General features: G+C 43.3%; 3 protein-coding genes across 4 annotated transcripts in view; 2 read left to right on the forward strand and 1 right to left on the reverse strand.

Moving 5' to 3' along the window:
• LOC109469809 (nucleolar protein 6-like) overlaps positions 1-11,640 on the forward strand; it is a 16,657-nt gene extending 5,017 nt beyond the window's left edge. Inside the window, exons 3-26 of the mRNA XM_019768503.1 lie at positions 676-815; positions 1,183-1,299; positions 1,800-1,979; positions 2,261-2,429; positions 2,680-2,811; positions 3,285-3,445; positions 3,764-3,884; positions 4,023-4,186; positions 4,582-4,697; positions 5,119-5,296; positions 5,427-5,549; positions 5,815-5,963; positions 6,081-6,223; positions 6,339-6,541; positions 6,818-6,935; positions 7,080-7,234; positions 7,382-7,545; positions 7,706-7,858; positions 8,077-8,174; positions 8,503-8,627; positions 9,543-9,632; positions 10,023-10,229; positions 10,832-10,933; positions 11,230-11,640. Coding sequence (XP_019624062.1) covers positions 676-815; positions 1,183-1,299; positions 1,800-1,979; positions 2,261-2,429; positions 2,680-2,811; positions 3,285-3,445; positions 3,764-3,884; positions 4,023-4,186; positions 4,582-4,697; positions 5,119-5,296; positions 5,427-5,549; positions 5,815-5,963; positions 6,081-6,223; positions 6,339-6,541; positions 6,818-6,935; positions 7,080-7,234; positions 7,382-7,545; positions 7,706-7,858; positions 8,077-8,174; positions 8,503-8,627; positions 9,543-9,632; positions 10,023-10,229; positions 10,832-10,933; positions 11,230-11,388 — 3,467 coding nt within the window. The 3' untranslated portion in view covers positions 11,389-11,640. The remainder of the gene's footprint in view (positions 1-675; positions 816-1,182; positions 1,300-1,799; positions 1,980-2,260; positions 2,430-2,679; positions 2,812-3,284; positions 3,446-3,763; positions 3,885-4,022; positions 4,187-4,581; positions 4,698-5,118; positions 5,297-5,426; positions 5,550-5,814; positions 5,964-6,080; positions 6,224-6,338; positions 6,542-6,817; positions 6,936-7,079; positions 7,235-7,381; positions 7,546-7,705; positions 7,859-8,076; positions 8,175-8,502; positions 8,628-9,542; positions 9,633-10,022; positions 10,230-10,831; positions 10,934-11,229) is intronic.
• A 767-nt stretch (positions 11,641-12,407) lies between these two features.
• On the forward strand, positions 12,408-15,440 carry LOC109469871 (kelch-like protein 42). The gene is made up of 3 exons (XM_019768632.1): positions 12,408-12,827; positions 13,331-14,486; positions 14,679-15,440. The coding sequence occupies exons 2-3, from the start codon at positions 13,331-13,333 to the stop codon at positions 14,939-14,941; spliced, it is 1,419 nt and encodes a 472-aa protein (XP_019624191.1). The 5' UTR covers positions 12,408-12,827; the 3' UTR covers positions 14,942-15,440.
• A 484-nt stretch (positions 15,441-15,924) lies between these two features.
• LOC109469828 overlaps positions 15,925-22,263 on the reverse strand; it is an 11,280-nt gene continuing 4,941 nt past the window's right edge. For both annotated transcript variants that reach the window (XM_019768548.1, XM_019768549.1), the window contains exons 2-4: positions 20,675-20,789; positions 18,953-19,990; positions 15,925-18,632 (exon numbers count right to left, since the gene is read on the reverse strand). In XM_019768548.1, coding sequence (XP_019624107.1) covers positions 16,725-18,632; positions 18,953-19,960 — 2,916 coding nt within the window. In that variant the 5' untranslated portion in view covers positions 19,961-19,990; positions 20,675-20,789 and the 3' untranslated portion in view covers positions 15,925-16,724. The remainder of the gene's footprint in view (positions 18,633-18,952; positions 19,991-20,674; positions 20,790-22,263) is intronic.

Genomic DNA, 22,263 nt, shown 5'->3' on the forward strand with positions numbered 1-22,263 from the left:
TGGAATTATCGGTCTTTGAAGTTGAAAAAGTGCATTTTTTGGCGAATTTTTCGGCCTTAGCAACACTTTAACTTTGAAATAAAGAAAACTGTTCGACTCAAATCTTAATTTTGTTATACTGTTCTCTAAAATGCAAAAATGAGGGATTTTCTGGAAGATTTGGGGTCGGTTTAAATCAGTTGTTTGGTTATTGACGTCGATTGTTCTAGAATAAGCATTCAACGCTTTGAGAGTGATTTCACCCACATTTAAGCATTGTAATAAAAACAACAACATTTGGGGTATATGCAGTGCTGATTTTATCACATTTGGACAATGTAGTCCCCGTGAAAATGTTAATTATTGCTTAACAGAATGTTAACCGTTGAGACTGGCTCCACGGAAGCCGCGCGTGGAACCCCGGTAACCTGATACCCCTACGTAGAATTGGAAACTTTACCCTAGAAATTGACCGCCGTGTACATAAAAAGGAATACCCTCAGACCAAGGCAAAATGTAACATTCTTTCAATAATTAGTAGGGCCTGCATTTTCAGCCAAGCACACCGGGCACCGCCAATTTTTTTATAAGTGTGTTGGGCTCTTTAACTTACCTTCTTTGCTTAAGTTAATCAACATAACGTTACCAATAATTCATTATTAATGACTAATGTACTTGTTATTGTTTCAACATAAGACAAAGAGTCAACAGATCAACCCCCTATGAAGAGTGTCCGTATGGGGAAGCCAGACTTGTACAGGCCTCCCACTAATGAAGAAATGAACCAGCTGAAGGAGACAGAAAACCTGTTCCAGTCCAGTCTTTTCAGGATGCAGGTGATGAATTACATTACAACATGTTGGTTCACCTTCACATGGAAACAGTGTTTTTCTTAGTAGTCTGTATTTTCATTATTTCAATAGTATAAGTCATGCGTTGAGCTAATAGATATTGCCGTAAATTAATTTTAGTTCATGACAGTTAAGTTTCTAAGCAAAGTAAATTTGCCCTATCTCGGCTGAAACAAGGGTAGAAATGAAGTGAAAGGAAGAACATTATGTTTGCTACAATGAAATACAACAAAAAGTAATAGATGGACAGTACAATGACACTCATCATCATTTGATCAGCTTATTGAGAATGCAGGTCTTTGAGCTTCATTCTCATGTTTGTATGAAATGTAGGATTTTCCTTTTTCCAAAGATAGAGGAACTAGTTTCTGAGGTCACACCCAAGAACAAGAAGAGTCCAGCCCTGGATAAAATACTTCACTCTCTCAATGAGATGGTAATGAAACTCCCAAAGACTGACTCCAAAGAGGCAAGTAGAACACAGCTATTTTCCTTTCTATGTATTGTTTATGTATCATAATTATAGGGAGTGTTCTGATTGTGCTGTTTGAGTTATAGTGATTTTAATACCATTCACTTATAATCAGGATTTTATCATCATCTCTAATACTGCTTAGCACTAGTCCCTTATTTTCTGGATTATTACTTGTTCAAGATTAATGCCTTTTTTTAAATGCTTCAGGGGTGGAGACATTTTAAAAAATTCCATCCACAAAAACAATCATTCTGTTTATAGACCAAGCAAATACAATGCTGATGAATTATAAGACAGATGTAACTGAAATATCACAACAATAAGTACAGTTATGTATAACAATTCAGTGTGAGGACCAGTACTACTAACTGACTGCTGCCGACCCCAGTGGCAGGTACACCAGCAGCAGAATAATCAAATCCTGGATAGCAGCAGCAGCAGAAGACTCAAAAGTCCTATATTTTCTGATTAAAAATTTGTCTTTCTGTCCACAGTTGACAGACCAGTCATGGTTGCCAAGCACTGTCAAGGTCCCCATCCAACAGTCACCGTACCAGGTCAAGGGTCACTTCCACTTTGCCCCTCCCACCAGTATGAAGGTTGTAGGAAGTTATCTGCTCGGCTTCTGCACCAAACCTGACATGAATGTGGACGTATTACTGGAGATTCCAAAGGTGAGAGATGGCTCTATACTGTATATAGGCTGACTAAATCACACTTCTAGCATCCTTTCAACTGGACAGGGCCCAACATCTAGAAGCATGTTGGCCAACACATCTAAGTCAAGAGAATTGGTGATATCGTAATCCTGTTTTATCCATATGTGCTAACATGGACCAATCATTGTCAGACTGATCAGGCATCTGTTGCTCATAATCAATTCAGGTTACTATATGAACATTCAATACGCTGTTATGAGGTTGTTGAAAATTTCAACCTTCTTCACTGTCTTCAGGAGTGTCTACAAGCCAAAGACTACCTGAACCACAGGTACCACAGAAAGAGGGCCCTGTACCTGGCCTACCTGGCAGCCAGTTTAGATAACCAGGACCTGTTCACCAGTGTCAACTTCACCTTCTTCCACCAAGACTGCAACAAGCCTGTACTTCTACTGAAACCCTCAGGTAAGGTTAAAGGTCACTTTTGCTGCATAGTGGCCAACCAACATTCCAGTGCCCAAACATGCTACAATTAAAAGGCTTTTCAGATAGATAGTAGTGTACAGTATCAATGACAGTGATTTATATATGATATGTGCTCAAATTACTGATGTGTAAGCTACATTTTCCCAAGACTGATTGCCATGGATATGTGCATACATAATCAATCTAAAATTACTTGCTTCTGGATCTTTCATTCTTGTTGTCATTGCAGGGAAGGCAGGCAAACATTACACCATCAGGCTTCATGCCTGTCCTCCGGAGGGCTTCTTCAAACCCAACCGTTTCCATCCAAACAAGAACAATATCCGCAGTGACTGGTACACTGGGAAGGGTCAAGATCAAGGTGACATGTCTTGTTTTTGCACCAGAACTTAAATCTATCTATGTACCAATACAATACTTCTTGACAATCTCCACACCTTGGGCCACACAGGCCACTACAGCAAGGGGTTTGTCCACTGGTAAAGTAGTGCATTTATCTCCCAATCTCATGAATGCTGAGTGCTAAGCAAAAAAAAAACAGTGTACTTTTCCTCAAAAATGTACTCTTTGTTTCTTGCTTGGGTATAGGACTGTGTGCCCAAACGTAACATCAGTTTATAGGCACAGGATTTTTTCACCTGTACCTGAACAATTCAGCTAATATCCTGTGGTTTTTATTTAATGATGACTGAAACAGTAAATGGAATATCTATTTGGACACATTGTATCTCATGCATCCTTGACACTTGGTATTTTAGACCTATGCCTAAAGACTTTTGAGGTGTTGTACTGAAAGTATGTCCTTCCATATCAATTTTCTGTTTCTCTGTTCAGAATGTGAACCTCCCACCCCACACTACAACAACAGTATCCTGGTGGACATGATGATGACAGAACACCTGCACCACCTGTTCTCCTTGTCAGCTGACTTCCCTGCCATGAGGGAGGGTCTGGTACTGCTCAAGGTCTGGCTACATCAGAGGGAACTGGACACGGTCAGTATGGAGGACATAGATCAAGTTATCATCCGCACTGTATCCTCTGCCAAGTTCAAATTATACGTAAATTCATGTAATTCCGTGGTAGGGATTGAAAATGAGGTGTTGACAATGTTTTAAGTTTGCAGTGGGCACACAGAGTTAAATCTCTGACAGAAAATGTAATTCGTGGTATGATGATTTTGCGATAGAGAAATCACCACAAAAATTGTGCATGTCCACAGTTTTACAGTATATATGCACCTAAGGTTATTGTCATTCATGATTTAAACATGCAAAACAATTAGATGTCTGTATGGATTGCATATTTTTCAGGGTCCAGGCTGTTTTAGTGGTTTCCTGATGTCCATGCTGTTGTCCTACCTGCTATCTGTGCACAAGCTCAGCAAGGCCATGAGCAGTTACCAGGTCATGAAGAATGTGCTGCAGTACTTGGGTAAGCTGCTAGATGGCAGTGTTGTGTGTTGTCATGAAAGATTCAACACTGCAGCGAGTGGTGGTCAAACTTGATAATCCATTTGTGTATCAACTTGATGAAACTATTCACTTCACTTTTTCTATTCATACTGTACAGCTAACTCAGACTGGACTACCCAGGGTATCAGCCTAGCCAGCTCTGTAACAACAGAAGATGTGCCCACATTGTCAGACTTCCACCAGGCCTACCAGGTGGTCTTTGTTGATCCTACCGGGTACCTGAATATGTGTGCGGACATGTCAACAGCAACGTATGCAAGGGTTAGTGTCCTGTAGAAATCCATTGTCTTTCTTACACAACACAAAAAGTTTTGTTTTATGATGCACTTAGAAATTATTATAATCATACTATAGCATGGTGTATATGTATATGTTACTGTCCATGTAAAGACTTTGATTACAGGCAATTGTAAGCATATATGACATGGGTTTTATGTTGGTAAAGCAAGGACTTTATACATGTATATAGAGATGTCCATAGGTAAAGTACATGTAAGAGGAAGACAACCAATGATGTTGCACAAGTGTTTCTAAGTTGAAGGATAAGTTTTTAAGGAAATGTAATTAAGGTTCCCAAGTCACAGGAGGGGGTTAAAAACATTTTATTGTCCCTGTATTTCAAATGTTTTGTCAAATGGTCCTGTGATGACTTGCAGGTGTGCCATGAAGCACGGTTGTCTGTGGCCATGCTGGAGGACAAGTCACTAGATGGGTTCCAGGTTCTCTTCATGCAGTCTGTGCCTTTTGTACACAAGTTTGATCACATCTTCCAGTAAGTATTCCCCACAACTGCAGCCCTAAGCTATATATATGTAACTGTTGGTGTAAATTAGGGAGACGAATGAGGAAGTGGGCAAAGCAATTTGCATTTGGGTGAAATTGTAGCTCAAGTGTGTTTGGACTTGAGAGCAAGATGTTACGGGTTCCATTCCTGGCTAGACATTGTGTTCCTAGGGAAGGCACTTAACATGACTTTCCTCACTCCACTTAAGTGTAAATGGATACCCAGCTTTGGTAGGCTCCATCTTGCAGTACTGTACATAAGCTACAGTGGATGACAACTTACAGCTCTTACGGCCTCAAAAAGGCAAAGGCATCTTTTCCTGCCTAAAACACATTGTGCATACATACATATATGAGTATATGTTATGAAAAGGAAGCCCTAATAACAAGAGGAAACGTTCCCCCTCCAGCATCACACGTGTCCCAAGACTCCGGCTGGTGTGTGAACACATGGATCTGCAGCATGCTGTCATGGATCACTGTGGCAATTACCTCATGGCCTCACTACCCAGCATCCTCCAGCTGCTCACCAAAGCACTAGGGAACAGGGTGAACCTCATAGGGGTCAAGGGTTATGACCTTGGACAGGTAGCTATTTTGTTGAATTCTTGATTTTTCAGTCAAGTGCCTTTGTATCAATCCCTGGTCTGGTCTCATTAATCATTCATTGTGACTGTGACATGCAATTTGATAATCCTGGCAAATGTCATCATTACAGTGGTCCATAGGAGATGACCCTCCTGGTCTGAAGGACATTGGGAGGCTGACCTTTGGCCTGCTGCTCAATACCGAGTTCTCCTCAAGTGTGCTGGACAAAGGACCACCTGCAGATGAACCACAGGTCATTGATAATTTGGAAATTTTTGATATGTTTGTATCCCACTTTCCTTTTCTTCTTTGTCACATTTTACTCTAGATGTTACATTAGCTGGTAGTAAAATTGAATATCTGTTTTAAACCTACGCCAGCACTAGGTCAATCCCTTGGTTTTGAAACATTACACTACATAACAATGTTATAATGTATATTTTTGCAGCAGTCAATCAACATTTAAGGTTATGTGTATTCTGGATTTATCATTTAAAGATTATGTGATTATTTATCAGGCTGCGGAGTTCCGTGAGTTTTGGGGGGACAAGTCTCAGCTGAGGAGGTTCCAGGATGGAACCATCTGTGAGGCAGTGGTCTGGCAGGGAAACAACATCGCTGAGAGAAGACTGGTGTGCTCCCAAGTCATTCAACACATCCTGAACAGGTACACATAGACATACAAACTGTAGTATTGTTCGGTGTTGAATTGTTTATTACTGCAGTATTTCTTGCAGTTCTTTAACAGTAACTGTTAGCTAAACTGTTCTTGGTATCATTCCAGACATGCTAATGTCCCCAAAAGTATCATCAACTACCTTGGAGGTCACTTGGATGGCCTGCTGTCCCACCCCAGCCTACAAGAGGGCACTGCTGTGCCGTCAGTTGATGACAAGCTGCCCAAGTCACAAGCCCAAGGGAAGAAAGGTACTTTATAAATTCCATAGGTATTCCAAGTGAATTTGAAGGGAGCAGAGGAAGTGTCTGGTTATTGAAATATAATTCTGAACCAAGTATAAGCCAAAGGCCTTTGTTTTTATAGGAAAAAGAAGCAAGAATATACCACAGGAGCAGCCATTGGATCCAAACCAAAATCCAAGCTCACATCCTGGAACTGGTGATGAGGAGAATGTTACAGTCATGAGGGTGTACAATGACCTCTGTCGGATTGTGCGGGGACTGCAGGACCTGCCTCTGAATGTGACCTCCATACAAGGCACTTCTCCTGTCTTCAGATATGCAGAGGTCAGGATTCGTTATCACTGTTTGATAAAATTTGTTAGCTTAAAAATAACTAAGGCATATTCTAAATCCATATTTACAACATACTAAAGATGTAAGAAAAGGAAAGCCTCAGAAACATTGTTTTTGTTGAATTTAAAGGCAATGAAAATGATTGGTGTGGTAAAATGTCAAGAAGTTTGCACCTGTACAAAAAATGTTTGCTGAAAATAGTATTTCAATACCCGACTACTTTTCATGACCTTATTGCAAATGTAACCCATACCATTATTCTTACAGGTGTTTCCTCCTCGCCCTTCTCAAATGAAGAAAACCAGAGACATGACAGTGATGCATGGTCACATACAAGTGCCAGTCATAGGGAAACCCTGTCCACCTTTTGTGCCAGCTTTGAAAGGTAATAACAACACCACTAGTTTGGATATTTTTATATCACTTTTTCACATGTATTCGGTTGTAAAAGTGTTGGATGAACTGAAATCACATTTCTTTATTTTGTTTTGTTTGTTTTGTTTATTTAATGAAAATTGAATCCCTGTAGTGATTTGCCATATGGAAGGAAGTGGAAAGTGGCCAGAGGAAGCTGATGCCATCAAGAGAGTGAAAGCTGCTTTTCACATCAAACTGGGGGAACTTTTACACAAACAGCATGGTCTGGTCACTAGTGCAACCACAGGACATGTGGACATTGCCATGGTAAATACTGTTTTTTTTTTCTTTCTTTTTCTACGAGAAATTATATGTCAATGGCATTCTTTCAAGGATGTAAAACATGGACAGAACTCATGAAGGGAACAGAAAATGATAGTGTTTTAGTATCCATGTTGGGTTTGTTGTGTACAGGGAGGTTTCGTGTTCCGACTGGTGATTGCGTACCACCGCGAGGTCAACATCTTGAAGTTAGAGAGAACGACGGAGGGCCTTCTGAGAGAGAGGGACAACGTGGCTTCTCGAGAGTTGGAGCGAGAAACTGTGATGCTGCCAAGACTAACAAGCGCCCTACATGGGTAAGTTCATACCACAATCTAAAAGTAGCATGTTATGTAGGAAAAAATCCACTGGTTAGTTTGTTGAATTGTTCAGGCACAGGTACATGTTGCATTCAGGTATGCAGTGGTAATTGATATTGATGTTTTCCTGATCTCTGATCCATGAACAATTCCTCAGTTTGCAGCAGCTGTACTCATCCTTTAGTGGCTGCCTGCGGTTGGCCAAACGTTGGGTGTCGGCACAGCTCCTGCACAGACACGTGCCTGACGTTATGGTGGACCTTCTGGTGGCACATGTCTTCCTCCAACCACAGCCTCTCACACCTCCTGGGTATGTCTGTCAGTCATTGTGTACTCAAGTCAGCCTTACTGTACATTTGTGGTGCTGAATTATGTTGACAGTACTATGTCATTCTATGATGCCCATTCAGCACTTAACAGCACCAGTCTTTGTCAAGGAAATAGCAATCCACTGCTGCTGTGTCAGTTTTATGACTACATGTACGTGAAATGTGTTAAATATTTGTACTCAAACTTCTTGCACTCCAGATCTCCAGCTGTAGGCTTCCTGAGGTTCCTCCATCTCCTCAGCACACACGACTGGAAGGTCAACCCCCTCATTGTCAACTTCAATGGGGAACTGAAGGGTAGGACAGAACTGTACAGGTTTTACACACTCTCACACATTCATACACACTATCCAGATTAGCATCTGATGTTTCTGGATCATAAAAAGGATTGGGAACTATGCTCCTCCTGCTATGGCACACATTTATGGGACAGCCTACCATTGCACTGGAAAAACGACTTTTTCAGGACATTTACACAATACATTAAAGCAGGCCATGATTAACTGTGTGAGCCCTTGAAAAACTGATACATACATGTATGTGGTAACAAAACTTTGGAATCCAAATGTATGTCATGTACTACCGAGGTTCATTTTACCTTTCCTCTGATCTCCCAATGACACAGCTCCAGACCTGCAGGAAATCTCCAACAAGTTCACCTCCTGTCGCTCTCAGCTGCCAATCATGTTCATAGCCACGCCCACTGACAGGCTCACATCCCATTGGACTAGAGCCAAGCCCACTGCACAGGTTGGTTAGAATGTTACACACTGTGGTATGTTGGGTTGTTGTAAAAGTGGTGTATTGATGTATGTGGCGTCGTGTGTCGTAGTGGATAGAGCGCTCGGCGCTCAACAAGGAGCCCCGGGTTTGAACCTGGGTCGGAGCACGGGGGCATGTCCGAACATGCGCACCGACGTTGTGCCCTTGGGAAAGGCACTTTACACGTATCCCCCCTCAATCAGAGGGTCAAGTCTCCAACGGCAGTTGTCTTCAGCTGGCGGACGAGAGCAGCGCCAGGCGGGCTGGCGTGATCAAGGCAGAACTTGAGCGTAACCAAGTCACTGGCAGCTCACTGCAAGCATCCCAACTGGAACCAGCACGTCTCCCTCGATGGATCCGCTGGGGAAGACGGATGCCCAAGTGTGTGGGTCTCAGATTCGCAACCTGTTATCCACCTTAAACAAATCCACGCGAAGGCTACCGTGTCAACTGTGACCCTCACTCAGGTGTAGGGACTGACACGGTCATCCTACTCGGAAAGTCTGTATATCTGTACATGAATCTGTATCTGTGCATGACTATGTATCTGTACATGAATCTGTATCTGATTACAAATAATTGATTGCCATTGATGTATCACAATCACAGGGTTTGAGTCTCAAATCCTGAACTGCTGCTTACTATAGAGCTTTAAAACCCAACATGCTTTGTACTATTAACAATGGTTCTCAAATAAAAATGTTCCCCTGTTGTTTTCTTGTATTTTTGTGCATTTGTGGACAGGAAAACTTTTTAAAGTTGTAGACGAATCTAATATATTGTATTTGTTAAGTTGGTAGATATCTGGAAAATAAAGGACAAGTCTGATTATGGGCCTCCAAGCAACTTGCTTCAGTACTGCAGTGCTTCCATTTTTGATGTGTTGTTTATTTCCATGTTTAGATTCTCCAGAGGCTAATCTCCCTATCCCAGGAAGCCTTGAAGATGCTTGAGCTCCAGATGCTGACAACTTCAGACGGAGCAGACTTCAAGGTACATGTTTTACTGCAGCTATAGGCTAATGAGTAAAGGGTGCACATTGCATGTGTTAGGTCACAGGACTGTTCTTGGTGTCTAATCTAGAAAGCTTGGAAAATAGAACCACCATCACCATTTTCAAGATTTGAAATATCTACGTTTGGATGTCACTGGTGAGTAATGCAATATTTCCTGCATAAAATTATGCTTCCAATATTCCTCTGACCCCATCCAGGCAGCACAAGCACATACTGTACTGGTGTAGCAGGCTGGAATATACCCCTGCCTGAAATATACCCGGGTAATTCTGGCCAGGGTACATTCTGGCCTGCTACACCTGTACCATGTATACCCAGGGTATATTCATGGGTCTAACAATGACATTGTTCCTGTTACCTCTGTCAGCAAGCATTCCGGCCTCCTGTCGACATTTACGACGTCATCATCCACCTCAATCCATGGAATGTTCCACGTCGGTCAGAGGGGGTGGACTACCTGAAACTCAAAGACTGCAGGGACATACTAACTGATGAGGGGGTGGGACAGGGTGGCAAAGAGATCCTCCCCGTGGTAGACTTTGATCCAGTCCACATGTATCTTGAGGAACTAGAGGTATCTTAAGAATTCACAAAATTTTGGACTTTTTTAATTCGCGCATATATGGTGACCTTTCGGTTAGTGCTATTAAAATGGGATCTAGCAGTTCTGTATTCAAATTTTTGGCAGGTTCCAATGTTTTACCCTTGAGAAAGACTACATTTTTGTATCTTATCAAAACACAAATATCCTCACTTGACAGTGAGTACATAGCTTGGTAATCTGGAACATGAAGCAGATGTCCAGTGTTGAGAAAGGCCACACCTTGAACACATTAGAGAATCCACCACTCTTACCAATAAAAGCAGGGGCCTCTTCCAGTGTGAGTGGATCAACCCTAAGTCTGGTGTGTTACATTTTAAGAATGTTTTTTTAGTCACTGTTTTGTGGGATTGCATGTAACATGTAACATGAACAAGAGTGCTTAGACTAGTTACTAGTAGTGTAGCCTGGGTCATGAATGTTATGCTTATTGTACATACATTTTGTACTTAACCTCATAAACCTAAAGCATCTTTAAACATTTTAAATCAGTTTTATAATTACTTATACTTCTTTTTCAGAAATTTCAATTACATTGATTTGGTAAATCTGCAATGATTGTTGTTATTTTGCAGGACACATATGGAGACATGGCACTGTTTTTCCATGACCCCTGTGGAGGTCTTTACATCACAGTATTGTGGAAACCTCCTGCATTCACATCCAAACCATTCAAGGTTGCAGATTTGTACATCTCTATATGCTCAATCATGGTCTTATTGTGTTTGATCACAACATGCATGTATTCCCAACTGTTGATAGTAGAAAGATTGTAGTGGCCTTATGTAGAAACTTTGCCAATGATTTTTTGAAAATGAGCTTCATGCCTTTCCAGCATTGATTTTGGGCACAATATTTCACTTCTTTTCCATTATAAAGTTTGAAATACATGAAGTAATTTTAAAAGCTGTAGATGATTGACATTCATTTTTGATATCAACTCAAACTGTTATTCTTGCCCTTCTATTTATAGGTTACGACCTTGAACGGCCGTGCCCCTGACCTTGACCAATCAGGAGAGGACCTGATGATGATTCCGAACGTGGCAGCCATTTTGGAAGACTTCCACTCCCTTGGGAAAGGCTTAGTAAAATCAGTAGATGTGAAAAGAGAAAGACCTGTTGTGAGATAGTAAATATTTGTTGCCCTCTTTTATATCGGATATCAGAGTTGATCCAGTATTAATGTGTTTACTCCAATATTTTTAAACATTACAAAATTGTTTTTGTTTATCACTGCAAGATTCACTCTACTAACATATGTAACTCATGTAATTTATCCAGCTGTAGTTAGAGGGAAGTTATACATGCAGTTAGTAATGCATCTAATATGATTTTGATGAGACGGTTGGTGAGAAAAATAAAAACATCTTGATCTTAGTAAATAATTTCCAGAGAACAGTTACATGTGTAAGTTGTTATTTTTGCTTTCCTTCATAAGGTTAACATGACGACAGTTTATTAGAGAAGGAACACAAGTGAGCAGGGTGGTTTTAGTGCAGGCATTCTCTCTGCAGTAACCTGAAATATGGGGCAGGGTAATGCACGTTGCCTCTACCTGCTAGGCATTGTCTGTAGTCAAAAACATATGATTGATATGAGTGCCATCACCAACTTATAATTATTCAGAATTCAGCCTTTTCTAATGTCCTTACGTAGTTGGAATGGCAACTTGGAATGGTTGGTTTTTATTTCATGGGAACTCTTTGACTGGACCCCCATTCAGCACCAAGGACAGAGTCAACTGTGTGAGGTGGGGGATGACTACCACTCTTCATATAACTCATGGCTAAAAAAGCGTTCAACCAATAAACCAATCATTAAACACACGCAAACACACACTGCGTGAACATGGATATAATGTTTTCGATGTGTCTGTCCCTGTCTATCTTTCCAGATAAACGGATACATTTCGGAAAGCTATAATTAAGAGGCTATTGATGGATTGTAGTGGTATTTGGACCTTGTTGTAGTTTCTAAAAAATCAAATAAGAAATCTTTCAAAGGGTGAAGCACCGGAAGCGGCACAGGAATTTCGGCGGAAACGTATGGGCGTGGCATAGTAACAAATTTCAATATAATGGGCCAATAGTGTGATTGGCCTGCACGAGTCAAATGACTCGACGGAATGTCGTGACAGGTTATATTACTTGGTTAGGATTAGGGCCTGAGATGCTGTCGACGAATTCAAGCAGGTTTCGCTATTGCGAGTACAAAATTACGTGTGAATAATCGTATTTTAATCTTCTTCCAACGTGCCTGAATGTTGATAAAAAATATAAGACCATAGATACCGTATCTACGATCTACAGTACATCAGTATTTACTATCTTCGACAAAGTTTTTCAGACTGTGCCATTGCTATATTCTAACAGTAGCGCGCAACCGACCCCTGCCAGCCGTGCGCTATATTTGGGTACAACTCTAGACGGCGATGACGTATGAACATGGCAGCCGGGTGAATGACGCAGCACTGCGGAGTCATCTAATGTCTGTTACAGAGAGACTTTGGGAATAAACCGGCCGGTCCTTCCATCAAGCAACAGCCGACATCGCCGCTCTGAAACTGCAAGTACGACTAGTAGCACACGTTTGAGGAACTGATTACCAACGTAGCTCAAAATTTTAGATTAATGCATGGACTGGTGGGGAGACTGCCTGCACAACGATGTGATTATGTGCAGTCTATAGTCATGAAAACGCTCACCACAACACGATGCTTTACCATTTCGTAACACGTCTTGAGATATCGACCCTCCAAGTTCTTATCGCATATAGACATGCTCCGTGATAAATACGGCATCATCAATAAGCCGTGCCGCGGTTAAGGTTAGAAGATCTTTTCAGGAGTAAACAAACACCGAACAAGGCTGTTTGTGCACGATTTCTAGCTGTTGTGTTGTCTTCTTATTGAGACACCGTATTGATTATCTACAATGGATATCCTTAGGTAATGTATGTTGGCATTTGACCTATAATACATTGGAATTCAGCCTTGGAACTCGGAAATATATGAGATGGTTTATCATAATTACTAGGGAGGCGTGTAACGGTTTTATTACTATGATCTAATAGATGGATTCGCAAGATGAAAGCCTCAACCCTGGCGGCAACCTGGACTTCTTCCTGATGGTTGAAGACAAAAGAATCCCGGTGGATAGGGACATGCTTGTAAGGTCAAGCAACTACTTCCGGGCGATGTTCTCCTCAGGGATGAGGGAAAACTGTCAGAAGTTCGTCCAGCTGCACGGGCTGTCGTCATCAAGTGTACGGGCTCTGGTAAATCTGCTCCAAACATCACAGCTCTCATTAAAGGACACAGACATCGAGGACTTCATAGCTACGGCAAATTTTCTACAGGTACAGAAAGCCATGGATTACGTCAAGTCACACCTGGACGCACACACCTGTGTTGATGTGCTTAACATTGCGGAGATATACTGTATTGATGACCTGGAGGAAGCTGCCTACAGTTTCTTGGTAGATAATTATTTCGATATATTTAGAAAGGGACAATATGAAAGGCTGACAGAAGAGCAGCAGAAACGGGTGCGAGAACTTAGGAAGAGCATCAAAAGTTATATCTGCGCCATAGTTGTGTACGACGAGGCAAGTGCAGATACACCAAGAAGAACGCGGCATCTTTATTACCATGACGACAAAGACGATGTTTTCAGACCTTATAAAACAGTTGACTCCAGGGTACCAAAGTCTTCATTCGGAGCTGCCGTATTGGACAACAACCTGTACATTGTGGGAGGGTATACAGGCACCGACGGGTCCACTGGACAGGCCGTCAGCTCCGGGTTTCGTTTCGATCCCATGACACGGCAATGGCACGAAATCAAACCTTTACAACAAGCGAGAGCCGCGTTTACTCTGGCAGCTACCGATACACACTTATACGCCATTGGTGGGAAGGCTGAAGCGGATCTGTTCACAGTGGAAAGGTACGATCCTAAGGACGACTCTTGGGCCTTCGTCACACCCCTGCCGAGACCTGTGACACCCGAGGCCGCAACAGCTTGCATGGGAGACATCTATGTCGCAGAGAGCTCGGCTCGGTTCATGAGTCCCGGTAGACTGCTGAAGTACTGCACGGGGCAGGGCGAGTGGACGGACCTGGGGAAGATCCCCTACAGACTGCAGTGTGACAGCGACATGGTGTCCTTTGCAGACTTCGTCGTTCTGATCGGCAGCCATGCTATCAAGAGTTATAACATCACCAGCGGTGGGTGGTTTGATGTCTGTTGCTGTTGCGTTAGGGGTTTTAAGTATACCTATATTTTCAGCTCAAACATTTGCTCAGTGTTTGGGTTGAATTATTTCTAAGCGACAATATAACCCAATCGACTTTGTCATAGAACGTGCCAATCTATGTGTTTACTGTTTTCTCTCTCTCTCTCCCTCTCTCTTACCGAAGGAGAGTGGTACACTATGATGCGGCCAATGGGAGGAGGTTACAGCAAGAACCGTTTTGACCATGTCGTCTACGACGGAGACATCTTCTTTGTGGGGAGGGTGACGACCCAGCGCTGTACCCCCTCCAGAGGCGTGTGGGACTGTCTGGCCGGAGTACCCGGCTGTGGGTACAGGAAAGCGTTTGTGTTGAAGTTGAAACGACTGTTGCCTTTTCCAGACGAGGTGTACGGCGGCTGCGATGCCGGAAAGGCGACCAACGCATAAGATGAAACACCTTATTACGTACTAGCAACGTTAGTCAGTTGAAAAGGCTTTTGTTTTAGGTACTAGTATTGCAAGTGATAACTGCCTCCATCCAATGAATCTTGAGAAAATACAAGTTACACGATAGCAGAACAAATGTGAAAAGCGTGTGCCGAGTATTCATCCTTTCGGTGATGCAGTTTGTGCATCATCTTATACTTGACATACGGGATAGACTTTGGCATTTCACATTTTGGAATACATTTATATCATCCAGACCTCAGATAATGATCGATCACTAATTCTAGAAGAGCGACCTTTCTTTTGACTCTTTAGCGCAGGCACACTGCCAAAAATACAGTCTAGAAGCCTCCCTATGAAAATATACCTTCAGAATACTGCAACATAGTCGGGACAAACAATGGGCCGCCTTAGACTGGTTAGAACATGTGGCTACACCGGGAGATAGTCAGGACTTGTTGGTATTGTAAGGGGGTTGGCTATTTTCCGTAGGTACTAGTAACTTAGCGAACTTCTGTAACAATATAAAACAAAAATACAATCGAAGTCATAGTGAATGTGTATTATGATTTTTCCGCATACACATCATTTTGGACTTTTATCTTTTCAACAACAAGGAGTTAAAAGTTAGGTAAAATCTTAAGCCACACAATACAAGCCAGGATTGCTGTATAGATACGTACGTACATACATGATTGAGAGACTTGAACGAAATAAAAAGCAACTGTGTTTTGTGTTGCTGGCTGCTGTGTAACAAGAACAAGATATTTGTTAGTTCAGGTAGTCAAAAGTTAGCCTCCTTCGCAGTCTTGTTGGGCGTCAGCGTTATTTTTTCTGTGAGCGACGCGAGTAATATGCCGCCGCGAGGGACGATTTGCTGCCGAGGGAGTTTTTGCCGCCGAGAGAAGGAGTTAGAGCGCGAATCCTTCTCTCGGCGGCAAAAACTCCCTCGGCAGCAAATCGTCCCTCGCCACTCGCGGCGGCATATTACTCGCGTCGCTCACAGATAAAATAACGCCGACGCCCAACAAGACTGCGAAGGATGCTAGTCAAAAGTAGCTAACAAACCCTTTGTCTAATCTATGTATTACAATGAAACTATATGGAACTACACAAAGCGAACGTGCTGTGCTTTTAGAATATGAAAATTTTTGGTTAATGTAAATAACAACTGTCGAACTTTAAGGCAAAACAAGATCAGGTTAGTAACAACAATGAAGTAGATCAGCATTCAGAATCTACATAAAGTTCTTGATTGCTTCTCAACAAAATTTCTATCGTTTTTTCTAGACCTGTGACACCAACAAATAAACAGCAGTCGACTTTTAATTAACCGCTACAAAATCCATAACCAAACATCTAAGCCATGCGACGACGTATGTCACTTCTTGTGTGAGGTCATGAGACCTCCTGAAATGTTGAAAAGGCTCGGGGGAATGGTAGGACGAAAATCATGTCTTAAGTCGTCAAAGCTGCGAATGATTGCTTCTCTTTCTCCCGACTCTAACCAAGAAATGCTGACTGAGCATGGAATCTTCCAATAGCACAATGATAGACTGGGAATGTGTAACGAATTGTGTGTCTATAGTCTTTTTTCTGGACGGAATATCGGGTTCATGTCACAAACTTCTAACACCAAAGACATCAAATCACGACCTGACACAAGGCTTTGATTACAGCGTGCGTATGCTTCCTTTCCTGCGTGTCCCTATGTCCAAAATTTGCACTCGTTTATTCGTACGTGTCAAAATGTAAATATAACGTATCTTGCGGAACCATTGTCTCACGGCAGTCGATGTGATGGTGCTTGGTTGTCGGCACTTCTGTGACGGGCTGTCGAAGGCACGTTGTGCAGATGATGGACAGAGTACGGTGGGGGAGTATCTCTCGATGTTGGAGGAGTTAGTTGCCTGGCCCACATCAATTGATCTTGGGCGGTAGGAGAGAGTGGATGGCCATGGCCATGGGAAGACAGCAAGGTCTGTAGGTGGTGTCTGGGATAAAGTATGGTTGATACCACATCTCGATGCTGCGCTCGTGCATACGGGACAAAGGCTGAATGGTTGACTTGGAGGCTACAGCCGGGCGATGTATGGAGACGGGGTGGAACGAACTCACGGTTAGACACTGCATGTGAATGACTTTGAGGACGAACAGGTACATCTGCCCTGTCCACGAAGCTGCTGGATCGCATCACGTGCTGATGACTCGTTGGTGAGGACACTGTTGGCAAGCTCCGAACGTTGTTGGCATTTCTCCTACCCTGCTGAGGCTGGTCAAATGGATTTGCTGCCGATAAGGTGTCTCCTCTTGGTAAGGGTGGGGAGAAGTGGTTGCTTGGTTCTGGCGGTGAGGCTAAACTTCTAGCATGGCTTTGTCGAGGCTCTGAGCTTGCACTGTTGTTGCACATTTCCCATGGCCTGTATCGCTGATGCATCGGTAAATCAGGCATGCACATAGGCTGGGTGTCTCCTGCTTGGTTTTGTTGAGGTTCTGAATACGCATTATTTCCAGGTGATGCCAAAGGGTTGCTTTGCAAAGAAGTCTCATCACTTCTCACGGAAGTGGTGGACGTTCTTGAAATTGGGCGGTCAGTTGTCATTGGGGAGGTACGCCCTTCAGACAAGGGCTTATCCGCCGAAGTCTGTGTTTTGTTACCATGTGGACCACCACCGGATTTCCCCGAACTGCTTTGCTTGAAAATCATGAGAAGCATCTTCACCGTAGCCCCCAATGTCATGTTCAGTTTCACCATGCTTCGGCACTGTTCCATCGGTTTTCCAGCTTCATCTGCAAAACACTTGCCAACCTCCGGACTGCAGGGGATAATGCTGAGCTCTAAAATAGTAAGGGCGTCCATAAACTCCCCAGCGTCCACACCCCGAAGCAGAGATGACACGTCAGAAGTAAGGACGTAGCGCGACCCATCCCTCTCCACAACTGGAATTGGAGGACCTTCGGCGACGGTCTCCCATTTCAATTCATGTTTCAAGTCTTCTCTTTCTGAAACTACAGTCTGTGGCGGTTGTAGTTCAACCGGGGCTACTGCTGGCTTGTCAGAGACCGCACTCCAGCAGCTAGAAATACAAATGAGATCTTCCCAAGCCGTCGTCTCTCGTGTTTGACTTTGTGGTGTTGGCACGTCTTCAGTATCTGGCGTCTTTCGTTCAATGCTTCCATGCCGCGATCTGTACGTCTCCTCTGCTTGATGCATGTACCTACATGGTGCTAGGTCGTCTAAGACCTCCTCCTTCTTTACATTGCAGAAGTCAGGTTCCCCAGTCACGTGCTCGTTCTCGTTGCAGACATCCCCTGGATCTGCCAAGCAATGGGGTTCAGGGTTTCTGTCACAAAGCGTTGGGCTGGAACTGGCGTTGTCTTCGCTTGTCACATCGGTGTTTGGTGCCGCCACATCCATGCTCTCTTCACAATCGACTTCGTTCTTCTCGACCTCATGTGAAGGATCTTCTGAAACATCTTCTGAATGCCCTGTGCGAGACAAAGGACTGTGCATTACAGCCGCACTCTCATCATTCTCCATGTGTTCGTCATTTCCCTCGTGTGCAATGTCGGAGACATAACTGGGCCCAGATGTTCGTGCTCTGACATCCAGACCTCTCAGAGGCACGAGCTGCTGGTTGCTGTGGTACACTTGCTTGAGACCGGCTGTTGCAGCGTACCTGTTCAACACCTGTTGATATATAAAATACAAAATGTCAACCTTCTCTATGCTGCCACTCCCTAAACCTTGTACAAATCTGTAGCACCAATTATTAGTTAGAAGACTTAAGCAAAGCAGAAATTTTATGGTAAACCCTTTATCTTAACAAGAATACTCTGCCAACTACTGGAGTGCTTTCCCGTTGGTTGACGTTGTACAACTGTGTAAAAATGATACTGATGCTGCTAGGACAAGGTGGATACCGATACAAAGTTATACACAAACGTAAGTGGTAAGGATGTCATAGTCTATTGGCTTGCGAAGATAGGACAATCCTCATTAGTACTAACCTCTGGACCCCAGGGCGGCATCTCGTATCGCTGCACGCCGTCCAGACTGGCAGCCGGAATCTCCGATTCCACGTCACCGACGGTCACCATTTCTACTTGCTGGTGGTACAGCCATGGTACTTTTGAGTGTGACTTGCCAACAGAGATGATTCCTCCATCCAGATGTTGTTTACTCTGGCCAGATACGGAAAGATGCTTGTCAGGGTTCACATCGCATTGTGGCTGGAGTACGCCTGTACCTTCAGGTTCCTGCTTTGAAGACGTAGAGAATCCATCTGCACTCTCCTGTGCTGAGGTCGCCGGAGAGTGGTCATTTGGAAGGCCCATCACAACTTTTAAGATCTTTAACAATGTCGCTCTGTCTTTAACCTCGACTCTATCAGATCTGGTATGTAGACCGAGTGCGCGACAAACCTTTACAATGTCGTTCTTTCGTTTATGTGGAACCAACCGATGAACATCGGATAAGAAACAATACCTCTTCCCGTCAAGATCAATGCATCGTACAGGCAAGCAAGAAATATACTTCAAGCCATGCTTACGCACTGATGCTCGTTCATGGCCACTCAGCTCTTTCTTACATGGATTTCGTAAGCAGAAAGTCCCAGCATATCTTTGTGTCAGGTGGGCATCATGCAGCTGGGCATTCATTCTTTCATTGGAATTAGTTGAAAGAGTCTCTGAAGTTTCTGGTGGCTGTGTGTTGTTGTTGTGTTCTTGATCATGATGCAATGTCGCCCGTCCTGCTCTGGGATGCTCTTTGTGCGTCGCCTGATCTTCGGCGTCCTTATCCATCCGCTCATGTTGATTTCCCTCGAGGTCTGCTATTCGAAGTTTCAGTAAACTGCTTGGACGCTTCTTTGGCTTGATTGTATTTGAGTTGTCTCGTCCTTCGTCTACATGTAGCTGATGGTGTGTACTGGATTCCATCCGTGCCGTAGAGATGCTGCCGTTAAGCTTGGTTTTGTCTTTCGCAGTTTCTACCGGATTTCCACCGTTGGATGACATCTTCTTGGATGATCAGAACATTTCGGCTACCTGTAGGAGAAGCAATCATATGTAAATGTATTGGAACAGTCTAAATTCCTAGTCTAAATTTGGGGATTTATTAATGTAATAATGGTATATGCATTTCTATTTTATGGACTTGCCAGCCTACTCTCCAAGCAGAGGTAGGGTCGCTCGGTATTTTGGCAGTATTTTCGCGTTTTTAATACGTCTTTCTACTTTTACGGGTTTTTTTTTTGGTCAAGACCAAAAAAAAAACCTACCTCTGCTTGGAGAGTATTGCCAGCCCCATAGCCTGTATTCCTTTGCTTTTTCCACCAAAAGTCAATATTCACGTGTACCCATCATGTGTTAATATGAAGAAACATTTGCAGTGGTCTCCGCCTGACCCTTCTGTGTCAACGTGTGTGTGTGTGTGTGTGTGTGTGTGTGTGTGTGTGTGTGTGTGTGTGTGTGTGTGTGTGTGTGTGTGTGTGTGCGCGCGCGCGCACGCGCGTCTGTGCGTGTGCATCTGTTTACGTGCGCGCGCGTCTGTGCGTGTGCATCTGTGTACGTGCGCGCGCGTCTGCATCTGCGTGTGTGTGTGTGTGTGTGTGTGTGTACATGTGTGTGTGTGTGTGTGTGTGTGTATGTATGTATGTGTGCACTGTGTGTGTGTGGCCCTGAAAAGTAAACAGTCTGGCACCCAAGCTCCATTCGCTTTGTCGTACTCACCGAAGACCCGTTCGCGTTGTTTTCGGGGCTTGCAGGTCCGGGTAGACTGCCTCCAGCCACGCAGTGCGTCCCTCTGACGTCCAGGGTACCAGCTCGGGAAGAAGTGGTCCGCTCACTAGGAGAAATCAGATAGGCATGGTGTATTTGTCTTCCTGTGTTCGTAAATCACCACACTGTGACAGACAGCCCCCATCAGAGGTTGTTGCCGCCCAAGCCCTTTATCTATGACACCAGAGTTTGGTGGGTTCGGATGGCCCTAGGATGGCCCGGCCGCTCGAACGCTCAGTATCTGAGCGTAAAACCAGACCACTGGCGCAGCTGGCAGCGATTTTACAGCCTTGCGCTGATTGGTCAGCGATGAGATAATTAGAGCCGGGGAGCCATGGTGCCAACTCGGTTAGCGTGTACTCTTCAAGCAGAGGTTTTGGGCTATTTTTGGCGTGTTTTTAGGCTTTTTATCGGGATTTCTTTTTTGCACTGGAATTTTTTTCACCCAATCCAACAAAATGGGTTGTCAAAAATTGTCGAACTTTGTATCTTTTGTCAAATATTTTCTTGATTTGGCAATTAATATTGCAAGAAGAAGAAGGGAAGTATCAAAACACATGGATAAGTGGGGGAAATTGTACTCTTCATTTGAGTAGATAATTTAGCTATGGGTTTAGCGTTTTTCTGTAGATTTGTTACTGTACCATAATTGTTTATCCGTTTCATGTTCATGTATCAGTTTGTCTCGTTTCCAACGTTATTGTTATGTATCTTGAATCTGAATGAAGATTGTTAAAAAAATTTAAAAAAATATAAAAAATGGGTTGGGTGAAAAAAATTCTAGTGCAAAAAAGAAACCCCGATAAAAAAGCCTAAAATAACGCCAAAAATAACCCCAAACCAAAACCTCTGCTTGGAGAGTGTGGAGGAGCCGTGTGCTAGGACTAGGCCTGTTTTCGTCATGTTGAGCGTTTCTCCTTCTAAATAAATGAAAGTTTATTGCAAATACTTGCTCGAGGGCTAAATGCAGGTTACAAACAACATGTATGTAAAAAGAACATACAATAGTGTGAGAGACTACGTCTAACATTATACTAAATTCTACAACATACATGGTGACTAGGTTCTACAACATACATGGTACTAGGTTCTACAACATACATGGTACTAGGTTTGCTGGGTTAGACTTCTTCTTTTGAGGCAGTGGAACTGGAAGACGAATTAATCCACTTCTAATTCTATGATATGTGGGTTCTTTGATTTTAGTACAATTGATTGTAGTAAGATTGTTTTCTCATGGTATGGGATCGTAGGACAGACGTCGACGCCTAGGCCAGTCTTTGTTTTACACACACCAACTGTAACTCCTAGTCTCCACCAGACTCCTTCCTTTGCAGGCTGAATAAATAGTAGAAATCGGCTATGGGGAACATCATTGGCTAGGGGAGTTGGTCGGCCATAGAGGGTCCAGCTTTAGCCTCCTGTGCAGGCCCCGCGGCGGTGGAAAAGAGTTTTTAACGCGTTATTTTAATATAGCCGGCCACCCTACATAGCCGCCGAGAGAAGGTTGCTTTCCGCCCACGGGCGGAAAGCAACCTTCT

Source organism: Branchiostoma belcheri, unplaced genomic scaffold (assembly GCF_001625305.1).
Source record: "Branchiostoma belcheri isolate BF01 breed outbred unplaced genomic scaffold, Haploidv18h27 scaffold21, whole genome shotgun sequence".
NCBI classification, from domain to species: domain Eukaryota; kingdom Metazoa; phylum Chordata; class Leptocardii; order Amphioxiformes; family Branchiostomatidae; genus Branchiostoma; species Branchiostoma belcheri.